This window comes from Scophthalmus maximus, chromosome 2 (genome assembly GCF_022379125.1).
Source record: "Scophthalmus maximus strain ysfricsl-2021 chromosome 2, ASM2237912v1, whole genome shotgun sequence".
Lineage (NCBI taxonomy): Eukaryota > Metazoa > Chordata > Actinopteri > Pleuronectiformes > Scophthalmidae > Scophthalmus > Scophthalmus maximus.
Genome location: NC_061516.1, coordinates 29,682,636 through 29,695,168, shown reverse-complemented (window position 1 = coordinate 29,695,168; position 12,533 = coordinate 29,682,636). Strand labels below are relative to the sequence as shown.

The 12,533-nt window shown below is 43.5% G+C and overlaps 1 protein-coding gene across 7 annotated transcripts in view; it reads right to left on the bottom strand.

Annotated features, from left to right (window-relative positions):
- The window catches only part of slc8a4b (solute carrier family 8 member 4b), an 88,174-nt gene that overhangs the window by 40,790 nt on the left and 34,851 nt on the right, over positions 1 to 12,533 (bottom strand). For 4 of the 7 annotated variants that reach the window (XM_047337538.1, XM_047337537.1, XM_047337546.1 and 1 more), the window contains exons 2-8: positions 6,534 to 6,773; positions 5,405 to 5,544; positions 4,947 to 5,099; positions 4,626 to 4,853; positions 4,101 to 4,508; positions 1,299 to 1,409; positions 1,025 to 1,177 (exon numbers count right to left, since the gene is read on the bottom strand). In XM_047337538.1, the coding sequence (XP_047193494.1) occupies positions 1,025 to 1,177; positions 1,299 to 1,409; positions 4,101 to 4,508; positions 4,626 to 4,853; positions 4,947 to 5,099; positions 5,405 to 5,544; positions 6,534 to 6,693 (1,353 nt within the window). In that variant the 5' untranslated portion in view covers positions 6,694 to 6,773. Of the gene's footprint in view, positions 1 to 1,024; positions 1,178 to 1,298; positions 1,410 to 4,100; positions 4,509 to 4,625; positions 4,854 to 4,946; positions 5,100 to 5,404; positions 5,545 to 6,533; positions 6,774 to 6,877; positions 6,989 to 9,672; positions 9,728 to 12,533 lie in introns of those variants that run through there. The other 3 variants (XM_047337539.1, XM_047337540.1, XM_035624681.2) reach the window with 3 other exon arrangements.

Below are 12,533 nucleotides of genomic sequence, written 5' to 3'. Positions count from 1 at the left end.
GCTGATGTGTGTTCAAGCATTCATTTCTTCTTATACGCTTGGTTATGATTTGTTGATGTTGTAGAATGGTGGCGTGACATCATGACTGACAGCCGTAATTGATATACCGCAGCTCCACTCCTGCTGCACAGAGACGCCTGCTCCGAATGACATCACCAGGACGAGATGGCAGCACTTACTGTACATTTGGACATTGTGGCTTCATGTTTCCACAGTGGGAAGAAGTGTCAGAGCAGATAGCTGCTTTCAGTGACATAGCTCCAAAAACCCGCAAGATTAGCAACTAGCTGATGAACATATAGTTATAGTGTCGCATACAGCAGCTAGAGATATTTGCCCTGGGAGTGAGCGAAGCGTAAAACGAAGCTAAAAGGAGAGCGAATACTTATTTGTATGTATACTTGTTTGACCTTTGTTATAGTGCACTAGAAAATCTGTGTTTGTGCGTAGACTTTCATGTAGTACAAGAAGCCTTGTTGAGACATTCTGCTTGGAAAACATGACTTCCTCTCTAATGCACTGCTCTGACACCGTGCCTGAAGAGCGCGTGTGCGTAGGTTAAACAAGCCACTTGACTTACAGTCTTCTGTAGACACTGAGGCCAAGCCATCAGCATAACTCCACAGACAACACTGATGTAGCGGTTTCATTTCAACGCAGGGAGAGGAGTAGAGGAGAGACAGCCTTGCCAAGGCCCCTGTAGTAATAGCGTTCAGATCAGGCATCACTCCACTGACACACACTGTCTGTGTGAGGCTTGAAAGAAAATCTCCTATTCAGTGGATCAGGCAACCGTTAACCCCTCGACCAATGAGCCTTTGCAAAAAGGATGTGTTTTTCGAGTAACAACTCCAATAAAAACTGAAATCTAAAAATCTGGAAAGTGTTTTGTTCTGTGTCTCTCAGTACTCCTCTCATCACCCACTTCCATCCAAACCAGCAAAAGAGAAGTACGATCAGAGCAAAAGTGCCAAAGATATGATCATACACGCACTTCCATACAGGTGAACACAATTCATCACACCTTGACAGTGACTCCAGAGTCTCCTCCATGTCTGGCGACAGTCAGTTTCAGGGAACCACAGTTTTCAAAGCACTGGTACAAAGGGGGTTCAAAGTCCATCCGGATGGTGTGAGGGTCGTCCTCCTGGGCATGGGTCTCATGGCTGCTCACCACCTGGGGGAAAAAAAACTCTTGCCGTGAATTTCAGGTAAACTGGAGAATGGATGTATATTTAGATTTGATTAATTTGGCTGATGCTTTTATCCAAAGTGGCTTAACATATTGTTTGTCTCACCTTGCGAGCCTGGTCGGCGGCGTGCTTCTTGAGGATGTTGCCGGCGCCGATCATCATCCTGGTTGCTTGGATACGATAGAATGCTCTGCTCTTCTGCTGCTGCATGAGGACCTGATGAACAAACACAAAATCTATTAACCAAATCGGCTCCATTATGCTAATTTATAACTTGATGTCCTTCTTTTATTATAGCTTTCACTTTCACACTGTCAGATGCAATTCAAAGGTTAAACACTGAATGTCTCTTCTCTTGCATCCATGGGGAGGTTAGAGGTCCAAGGTCACCTTCAGTTTCACAGAGTTAATTAAGGAAACGTCAACAGGGTTGAGGCTTAACGTCTGAACCCACTTCCTGCGCTTGGAGATGAGGGATGTGTATTTCTCTGGTGTTTGGGTTTCAAAAAGTTAATTTGTTCATTTTAGAGACAAGACATACAAAATAAATGAGTACATGAGTGTCGGAACACTGACAAAGAAAAATTTGACATCGTAGAAAAAACACTGGACTGTATTTGGCTGGCTCCATCAGCTGCAAACTTAAGATCTAATGAGCGATATCAATCTATACTTAATGATTTCTATAAAAATGTGTGGATGACTAGCAATTTAATATCCTAATGATCCGCTAAATTGAAAATGAAGAAATTGGCCACTCTCGCTGTGGAAATCATTAGATTACATCTGACATCCGAGCTGGCAACACTGCAATCTATTTAATTTTAAAAGGAAGTGGGCAAGCAAGTTCAAAATCTGCATCTGTTCAGATGGAAGGAATCAATAAGTGCTAGTTTAGTAGAAAACTTGATCCATTTTCCGCTGAGTAAGTGGTACTAAGTCCAATTCCCCTGACCTCTGAGTGACAAAAATACTTTTTCAGTTTTTTATTCGGTGTTCATCATGACCACAAGAACCTCAATTTACCTTGTCGAGTTTAATCTCCTGGCCAGCTTTCATTCTCATTTAAAGCACAAGGCTGAGGGAGTAGCTTTAAAGTCTAAAGACTACTTTCCCTCCCTACTTCACTACCAAAATCCGAGGCCAGGAAATGATTTGGAGAGGGCACAAGGGCAGACAGAGGGGAAAGGAGGAATATTTTAAGTGTCAAGCAACTGTGGAAAATGTCACAGCATGGTATGACAGCCATCTCACAGTTTATTTCTGATCATCAGGGATAAGATAATTATTCATTGTGACAGACCACTGCAACTCAAATAAACCAATGCCAAATTTAACCAAAATCAAATTTAGAAAAACGGACTTTGTTTTCATCACTTGTGGGTGTCATTAACAAATATACACTGTAACTCGGCGGTCGACTTGCTTGCTTTTTGCAGACTTTTTAAATTGCATTTCAAAGCATCTTCACTGTGAGAGATGCAACTCTCAAAAATGTGGACATCAAGTTAAAGAAACAAAAAATGTCAAGCCACAACTTCCATGCCCAAGAACGTGCATGCTCATATCTAATAGTAATGTGACTTTCAGGTGGGGGGGGGGCACCTGGATGGCAGAGGGGTTGAATGTTACAAAGCCGTCAATCAAGTCAACGGGCACCTTCCTGTGACAGCGTGGGTGAGAACTCCCATTTAATCACCACATGTCCCTTGGATGTTTAGCAAACACACAGTACATCATGTTAGTTTCTCTATGAATTCCTTTTTGTAACATTGCACCACCTACCACGCCAGGTTTGTTTGTGTTGGCAATATGTTACAGTTTGAATCAAAGCTCATGAGGAGATTAAAGAAGACACATCCATAACTTAGTTTTAGTTACCTTTTATTATGTTGCGGGTGAGCACATTGCTTAATTGTTTTTTTCTTTTCTTTGTTCAGACCCACCATAAAGGACTATTGTTTCAGAGTAAGCTCCTCAGCATTTCCTGATTTTTATAGTTTTGGCAGTGTCATGAATGACATCACTGTGTCGAACAAAGTCGAGGGGTTTTCCTTTTTTATAGGAACGTTTCAGGCATTTCTAGTAATCTGTAGGTTTACTTACTTTGGAAAAGCTATTTACAAATTTAACCAGCTTCTCTAGTTGTACAAGGACGATTTTCCAGAGCCTGTGTTGAGCAACCTGCTGTGTTAGGGTTTGTGGTGAAGCAGTGTAGCTGTGAATTGAACACCCTACAAAAGTAATTGAATTGTGTTGCTGTGGTGGCTGTGCAAGCACGGGCCTGTTGTTTTGATTTCCTGACTTGTCTTCTTTCTCTCTTTGTCTACATGCAAAATGGTGGGCATTTTAAATAGAAAAATGTAACTCTGAAGAAGTCTGCTGAGTCTGCCTGCCTCCCTTTCCATCTCTACTCACTTCCTCTCTGCGGAGTGCAAGTGGTTTAGTCAGAATCTAGAATGAAGCAAGGAGTGTTTCTCTCGGCTCATTAGTGAGTTAGTCAGCCAGGTCAATTAATTTAATACGTATTTACTGATGCAGTTATGCAAAGATTATCCATGGAAATGCAAAGTCATTTGTTTAACAGCTTGAAAGTTGCTCTGGAACATTGTGAGGTGCTCTTTGTATAACAGGGCTGCTGTCACCTACAAAAACTGCCCTACCTGCTATCACCTTGTTAACACTAACGTCGCCATCCTCTGAGGATTCACGTGAGAAGTGCTGCATGTTAAAAGGTCTGGAAAAGCTCAGAAAATGCGTGACACAAAATACTGACACCAAACATTTTCCTTTGTTCAGTCAACAGAAGTGGAGACAGAAAGTTGGAAGATATGCGCCTTGTGTAAGTTCAGGCTGAGGTAGTTCAGCTGCTTCATCTACGTGACATACAGTTCCATCACTTCTAACCTGATAATTTGCCATCTCGATCAGCTGCTCCATGTCCTTATCCGGGTGCCTCTGCTTCAGATCTTTGAGGTTCCTCGCCATGCCCTTCCTGGCCTCGTTCTGCTCGTCCTTTGCTCCTCCCTCTTCCATCAACCCTCCATCCATCCCACTGTGACTGTTCAACGCCATCTGCCCGTCCAGCTCAAGCATGTCCATCTTGGTGAACCCACCCGGACCGAGCGCTCCTCCCCCTACTCCCCCGTCCATGCCTTCGTCCGCCCCACCCTCAGTCTCAATGATGATGCCGTGGTTCTTGGCGGCACGGTAACGCTTGCGGACAAACTTGTAGACGAGGAGGCGGCGGTCGGCCACCCAGGCCTGGACCACGCAGAGGGGGAAGAAGAGGAAGGTCAGCACTGCCTCCCATATCTAGAGGAGAGAAGAAAGTTAACACCTTTATCCTTCCTTCCTTACTTCCATTAACTTCCCTGCAACACAACTTTCTCTTTTTCCAACTGTTCTCCTTTCCTCTCTGTGCATTCTCACCTCCACTTCCCCGGGCGAGAAGACACTCAGAATTAAGTAGAGCCAGATGTAGGCAAAGATACTCCATGCTGCTGTGACAAAAAACACCCGGAGGTGTTTGATTTTGCGCGTCTCTCCATCAGGAACCACGTACACACACAAGGCGATGATGACGAACATGTTGAATGCAGCACTACCAACGATGGTGCTGGGACCCAGAGAGCCGGCCTCAAAATCGTGACCGCACACCTATGGGTGGAGTGAAAATCAGATTAATGTTATCCAATTACACACTGTAGCGGTTCATCTAATGTGCAACCACCCGGGACATATTGTACCCACCTCAATAACAGACAGCAGGATCTCCGGGGCACTAGAACCCAAGGCCATTAGAGTGAGATTGGAAACGGTCTCATTCCAGATTCTGACTGTGGTCGTAGTCGTCTCACCATTTGGCTTCTTAATGGTGATCTCCTTCTCCTGGGAGGTTATGACCTTTACAGAGAGGGGGGAAGATGGGGGACGTAGGAGGGGCAACAAAAAGAATGGTGAGGTGAGGCAAAATGGGAAAAAAGGAAATGCAAGAACATTTGAAAGGACGGTAAAAAAAGGAAAAGAAAACATGTCATAATAAATAAGAACTATTGTATTTCTAACATCCTAACTGATGGTGACTGGTGATAGTAATATGAGTGCTATATAACTAAATGAATCTACTATAGGGTCAAGTAATATTGTGGATGAACTCATATTGGAACAAAAGCAAGCATGTGGTTGTGTGGTATTAATGTGTTGCCTACCTCTATAGACGACATGAATCGGTCTGCTATAATGCTCATGCCCAGGAACATGTAGATGAGTGCTACGAAGTAAACAATGGCCCGTGCCACTTTGTCCCCTACAGAGGGGTTCTGAGGGTTCCACACGGGCAGCACCACTCCTGAAATGGATAATCATCAAACATGGTTTTACGGCAACAGATCACAAGCGAATAATTGGTTGCAGCGATTTTGCATAATACCCTCACTAATCTCTCCCTCTCGGATTTTGTGATTTACATCTGGCAGTTGGCAAATAAATGGTTTTCCTGCTGTTTTCGCAGCCTCTGGACAGGACGCACAGATTAATCTGGCAAAATATACTCCAATAAACACCAGAAAAAGCAGTTCACAGACTCATTTACTGGTACCGCATGAGAAATATATAATAAACTATGTAGTAGAGCTGTGGAGTAAGTCCAAAGCATGTTTCTATATTTTAATGAAGAAAAAATATGTTTTAAAAACTATTGGTGCCATATACTAGAGCTTAGATGATTATATGGGGAGTCTGAATAAATATTCATCAAATACAATCTATTTTTCTTTGTAATGTCAGTGTTCCCGTCTACTGGATGGATAATACAAACTAAACAGTGGAGTCTATTACATCTGCAGGATACTATCACTGACTAATTATAAATTCATTAATGCAATCCAGCCTCAAGATTCACTACAGCTACTGCGTCCATTACAACATAAATATAATATTAGATAATGAATGTCATGTTCAATCATTGTTTCTTGGTGAAGAGGAAATGGTGTTTAGTAAATAATCCACTTAGTAAATGAGAATGAGCCAATTTGAAAGTAGAGGGAAGACGGTGCTGGATGCAGTTTATGCCCTGGTCTTAGACTGTGTTTTGCATTTTCATCTGATATCGATATTTATAGTGGACTTTATAGATTTTAAAACATCAGTATGTTTAGTTGTCAGGAATTATTGTGGCATCCATTACATGGCAAGTACACAAACTTTAACCCGTTCCACTACTAAGCTGAAGCTGCACATGCTAAAAGGGTTAAGTACTGAAATCCATCCTATGTGATGGCGTTAATCCTTCCCTATGTGCATTAAACTGCAGTGTGCTCGCGGATGAGAACAACCCACCGTCCTGACAGACGATTTCACTGGCTGAACAGTTTTTCTCCGATGAACCCGCTTGGACCGGTCCAGGACATGACAGGAGCAGGAAGAAGGAGAGGAACAAGGAGAGGAGGGGTGAGAGGCGGGGAGGGGATGGAGGCACAGACATGGCTGCAGGAGCCATTTCTGCCGATGCAGCCGGGGCCTTCACTGGACTCTACTGGTTTCTACTGGGTTGGCACAGTGTGGGGTGATATGAAGGTCCTGGATTAAGACAGAGGGAGAGCTGTCAGTCAACATTTCAATCCCACTACTTCGTGAACTGGAATTATTTCAGTCAGTTTTAATTGCATTCATTATAAAAACACCTTCTGCTCATGTTCCTTCGATTAAAGGCGAAGAAATATGTTCCTGGATTCGGTGGCCTGACAGCAAAACCCAATCCTTCATTTTTAGGAGAACTCAATAAAACATGGCTGCAATGAGCCATAATGGTGGATTAAAAAGAGATCACATGAAATGAAAAAGTAATAAAAGCTATAATTAGAGGTTATTACATCACTGAAAGTCTACACAAAATGACGATATCCATGTAACGAGCATCTGTAATGAAGTTAAAACAATAAAGTCTGTAATGAAGCTTAAGTAGATGAAGAAGCCTGAGCTCCTCACGAGGCCAGATGGAATAAAAAAAATCAATCAACACTTTTTTAATCCAATCTGCAGAACAGTCAATCCGTTTTATTTTGAATATTTTTTTGATCTTTTAGACAACCTCACGTTATAAACTGTCTCATACAAGGCCAGTTTTCCTTCCTTCCCTTAAAGGTGAACAGAGTACTCTTGAAAGCAAATGTGATGGCAGATGAACAGAGTTATCTGCCATCACAGCTGTGATCCATAAGGGCAAAGGCTTGGTTTTATAATTTAGGGAGCGGCACATTGAAGCCACTGAAGTCATGGCTCCTACAGCTCCTAACACACACACACACACACACACACACACACACACACACACACACACACACACACACACACACACACACACACACACACACACACACACACACACACACACACACACACACACACACACACACACACACACACACACACACACACACACACACACACACACTGATCTGTTGTGACATTAGCGGGGAGTTGTCGACCCTGTTGTCATCTATCTTCCAGGGTCTCACCGCACTGACAACAACCCGTCACTTCAACACTCAACTCCCTTCTCTCCTCCGCCACCCATCCCGCTACAGTATTCTGTCTCCCTCCCCTTCCTCAGTCGCTCTCCTCTATCCCCGTTTCTTTCTTTCTCTTCACAAATCAGCCTCCACTCCTGTATCAGAGACTGCTGAATGCTAAGTGGTTTTTGGTCAAGAGTTAAATGTTTGGCTCGAAGTAGCAAACAGGGCTTAAGAGCGTCGGCGTCCCCTTTCCATCGGTGATCTTCTGATATTGGAAAAGATGATTTACAACTTTAAATAAATATATGTACAGTATATATTTGGTTTGAATCTAATCATTGTACTTGTAATCATCACATCACTGTGCAAACTCAATTATAAGATACTGATGATGCTGAAATCCCCCCCACCCTTTTTCATCACCTGTTTCATCAGGTCTCCTGTTAACTGGTTCTCGTTTCCCCCTCACTTTTCCATCCGCACCTCCCTCTCAGCCTCTTTCCACCCGCTGCTCATCCTCCCATCCCCTCTATTCTCACTGTATGTGCTGAACTTGGCATCCTGTCTCTCTCTCTCTCTCTCTCTCTCTCTCTCTCTGCCCACACAGACCACTTCACGTCTCTAGCACCTCTCCATGTCCCCCGCTCGATCTCACTTTTCAGACCTCCTCTCCTCAGGACCTCCGCGCTGCTAACACGTCATCCTCATCTGTTAACTAATCTGTGGCCGCCGTGGTGAGCAATGTGTGTGTTTGCTGGCACAAATGTCAAAAATCATGTAGTAAAAGAAAATCATTGGTTGACCTGGAAAAAAAAAAAAAAATACTGTGAATGAAAGATACACAAATGGTGACACGGTGCTGGAATGCAGAATTAAAGGACTCTGAAGAAATATGCTTCCAGTGTTTGGCTGAATTTCAGCTTTACAAGCTAAATTTCATGTCAATGAATTTCAACAGTTCCTTTGGCTTATTTACGCTCCAAACTGCTGATTTTCAGAGCCACCTTAAGTGCAACCTTTAATGATAATGCTGCATGACAGAAAGATGTCATAGAGTAAATTAATACGAGGGGGAAACATTGAAAGTGTTTGAATCGTCAAACGTTTCCTTGTAGAGTGAATTTTTTACTGCGTATCTGATAGGAACATCGGCACTAAAGTGGAAGATTACTGCTCATCTTCGTAAATTGATCCATCCAGTGAAACTGCACCCTGCACATCACTGGGGTAGACTTGTTGGAATGTACTGCTGACACTTAGACAGAGCACTGGAGAGTCATGTCTTATTTCTCCTTTTCATATCATTAGATTATGTCTAAAGCTTAAAATGATCCTTGTGCACTTATGATTCTATGTATGCGTGTGTGCTCCTTACGACTTCAGGGCTTTGCCTTGTAAGACATTAATCTCACACACACACACACACACACACACACACACACACACACACACACACACACACACACACACACACACACACACACACACACACACACACACACACACACACACACACACACACACACACACACACACACGTTCCTCATTTAGCAATAGCCCCCGACGGACATATCGGCTGTTCAACAACATGAGGCTTTCAAAGACATATCGGCATCCGCAAAAATATTACAACATTTTCTTTTGTTCATAATTACTTATAGTAAACTTTATGACTAAACTGTAGAATATAAAGCCTCAATTACATTTCCTATGTCGCAATGTTTGGAAAATGAAATTTTAGGAATCATACAGTAAATCATATTTATATCATATATGTCATATATGTATACAATGTTTTACTCTACATAATGGCTGTTGGGTTTATGCAGGAACTGGACCCAAATGCAGAGGGCAATTTGAATAATAGTTTTAACAAACGGAAACACAACAGACTTACGGTGTAAAGTAAAACAAGAGGACAAAACCCAACTTAAAGTGTCGACGAATGTCGCAAAAGGACTCACGGAACAGAACAGCAAACATCACCGGGCAGGAATCTCAGACTGGGGGAAACCACAGGTGACATTGAACACAGGTGAGACACATTAGGAGCAGGTACAGACAATTGGACAGAGGAAGTGGGGAAACGCAAAGGACCATTACTTCAAAATAAAATAGGAACCAACAGCAAGGGATCAAGAAACTAATACAAGTTTACAATACGCAAGGAAAAGTACAACAAGGGAATAATCAAATCAAAAATCCACAAGCAAGAGTAACTGTGCATGAAGAAAAACAAAAAGACAAACAAAGTCAACAAAGGTCATGGGGGCATAATCATAACAGTAGCGGTATCACTGTTTACTGTTCTCTCTCCTGAATGTAATGTCATTGTCACGAATATTAGTACCGACAGTGATCATTCATCGGAAATATGTCCACAAAGCTCTTTGGGCATTTTCGGTTTACGATTAAAATAAAATCAAACTTTTGCCACAACCAAAACAACCAGGACTCTAAGGAAAGTTCAAGGAAAAGAAACTTTAAGAATAAGTCCGCGAAAACCATACAAGATGATGAAAATCTGAGTGATCTGATTCTGATTTTTTGCAAAATGTAAAGTACAGCATGCGCCAGAAGCAATGGAGGATGAGATGAATCCAGACAACTCACATATTCACAGCCACTGTAAAGCACAGCACACACACACACGCACACGCACACGCACACGCACACAAACTTCAACCCATTTATTGAAAGCAATAAGAGCACCGACCATGGTTGTTGATTCATATCACATCAGCAGTGCTTTGCTGCCCTGCTGTCCATTGGGGCCATGAATCACCAAACACACACACGGACACACACACACACACACGGACACACACACACACACACACACACACACACACACTGCAGAGGGCTAATGACTGTCTCAGGGTTAAATGACATTTGATTCATCACATCTTCACACGCTCACCCAGCAGAGCAATCCAACTTTCATTAGTCCGTCCTCTCTTTGCCTCTTTTCTTCCACCTGTCTTTCCTTCTCTCGGTCATATGGCCTATATATTGAGTTATGAAAAAGTGAATGAATTGCAGTCAAGTGCAATCATATCATCCGTTTTCAGTGCCAATCAGCTGTGACCCCGCGAGCACCCTGAGGAAAGCGTGAGCTGAAAAGTGCAGGTAGTGTTTTGGTTTTTGTAATATCTCTTCCCCCTCCAGATAAAAGCATATTTTATAACTACAACACAGTCGTTGCTGAAACATGGATTTATAAACGCTGTTAAGAATATTCTTTTTAATGCACTGTTTCATAATTTGAAGTGTCACTCATTTTCCTATCTCCTCCATCTTCCCTCTCTCCAACTGTTTGTCTATCTTCTTACAGCTCCAGCTCATCTCTCTAACTTCCTTCACCTTCCTCTCTCCATTTTCCCCTTTCCTTCCTCCTGTGTCGGTCGCCTCCTCCCTCCCTCCATCCATCTCGAACAAAGTTATTGTCTCTACTGCACAGACAGTGAAAAGGAACAACATGAAGCCAGTGTGACTGATCTTGGTCAGAAATTTAGTGTGTGTGTGTGTGTGTGTGTGTGTGTGTGTGTGTGCGCTCATGTGTATATGGGGACTGTTCCCTACAAATGTACTGGTGTTGTAGAATTTGCTGGATGTTAGCGTATGCATTCACAAGTGGTGTGTGTGTGTGTGTGTGTGTGTGTGTGTGTGTGTGTGTGTGTGCGCACGCGTGACTGATCTTTGGCTGCAGCTTTGGAAGCTCGAGGCTTTCGGGGGGCGATGTTGGTGTGGAAGTGGAGGGGGAGGCAATGAGGCAGGGAGGCAAACCCAGGAGGGAGCAGTTATTGTGGGAGGGGGAGCCGAGCTGCCTGTGGCACACAGAGCTCAAAGAGCTTGGTTACTTGGTTAGGACAAGATTAGAGGAGGGATGAGGAGAGGGGGATGACGCAACAGACAGAGAGGGGGAGGGGAGGGGTCGGGGAGAGTAAAGGAGAAAGGTAGTGAGGAGAAGAAATGAGACGCTGAGATAAAAACCCATGAAAGGCATGAAGGAGATGCACAGAGAGGAAGAAAGCGCCGGAGAAAGAGGGGCAGAGCGTGAGGGTGTGTGGCTCCGGGATTACAGCTATCGAGCGGCTGAAGAGCTGATGAGATGCGTAATTAGGCAGATTTGAGGGCGATAGCGAACGCGCCCCACTGGGCCGAGCATACAGCTGTCGGAGCATGTTAGAGAGCGCTGCAAAGTGCTGCCCATACTCCGGAGCACAGTGCAGATTGAACGAGGCGATGGCGAACGAAGCGCAGTGGAACGAAAACAAAGACATCAGGGATGCAGCCTGGCTGTCCCCTTCGCACAGTGTTAAAAGTGGCTGCAGAATGTCGCGCATGCATCAGTGAGCCTCTGGTTCACGAGCATGTTTGTGCGTGCGCCTGTGAAGAGGATGGCGAATGCAATCTGCAGACAGACTGACAACTGTCCATTGCACTGACTTCACACTGAGATGAAAAACAGTAACAGAGCATTTATGAGCACTCGCGTTCTCGACTCATCTCATGAAACATCCAGACCTTTCTGAAAGACTTAATTGTGTCAGTGGATGCAACCCATAGACAATTAAAAACAGGGTTGGATAAACTGCAGCGCAGCACATGCTGGCGGTGCTTGCAAATGCATCATCCCACTGGAGCTTCAAGCAGCCACACATACGCCTGTTCCTTACTATCCTTTAATTTCAGGAGACTGTTGCAAAAACAGCCTGATGGTACCAAGACTAATCAGAAGTACACAAAAAAAATGAACTGTTAAATCATATGCATTTGGAGACACATTTGCACCACAGTTTGTTGAAACAGAAACACTTCCCTG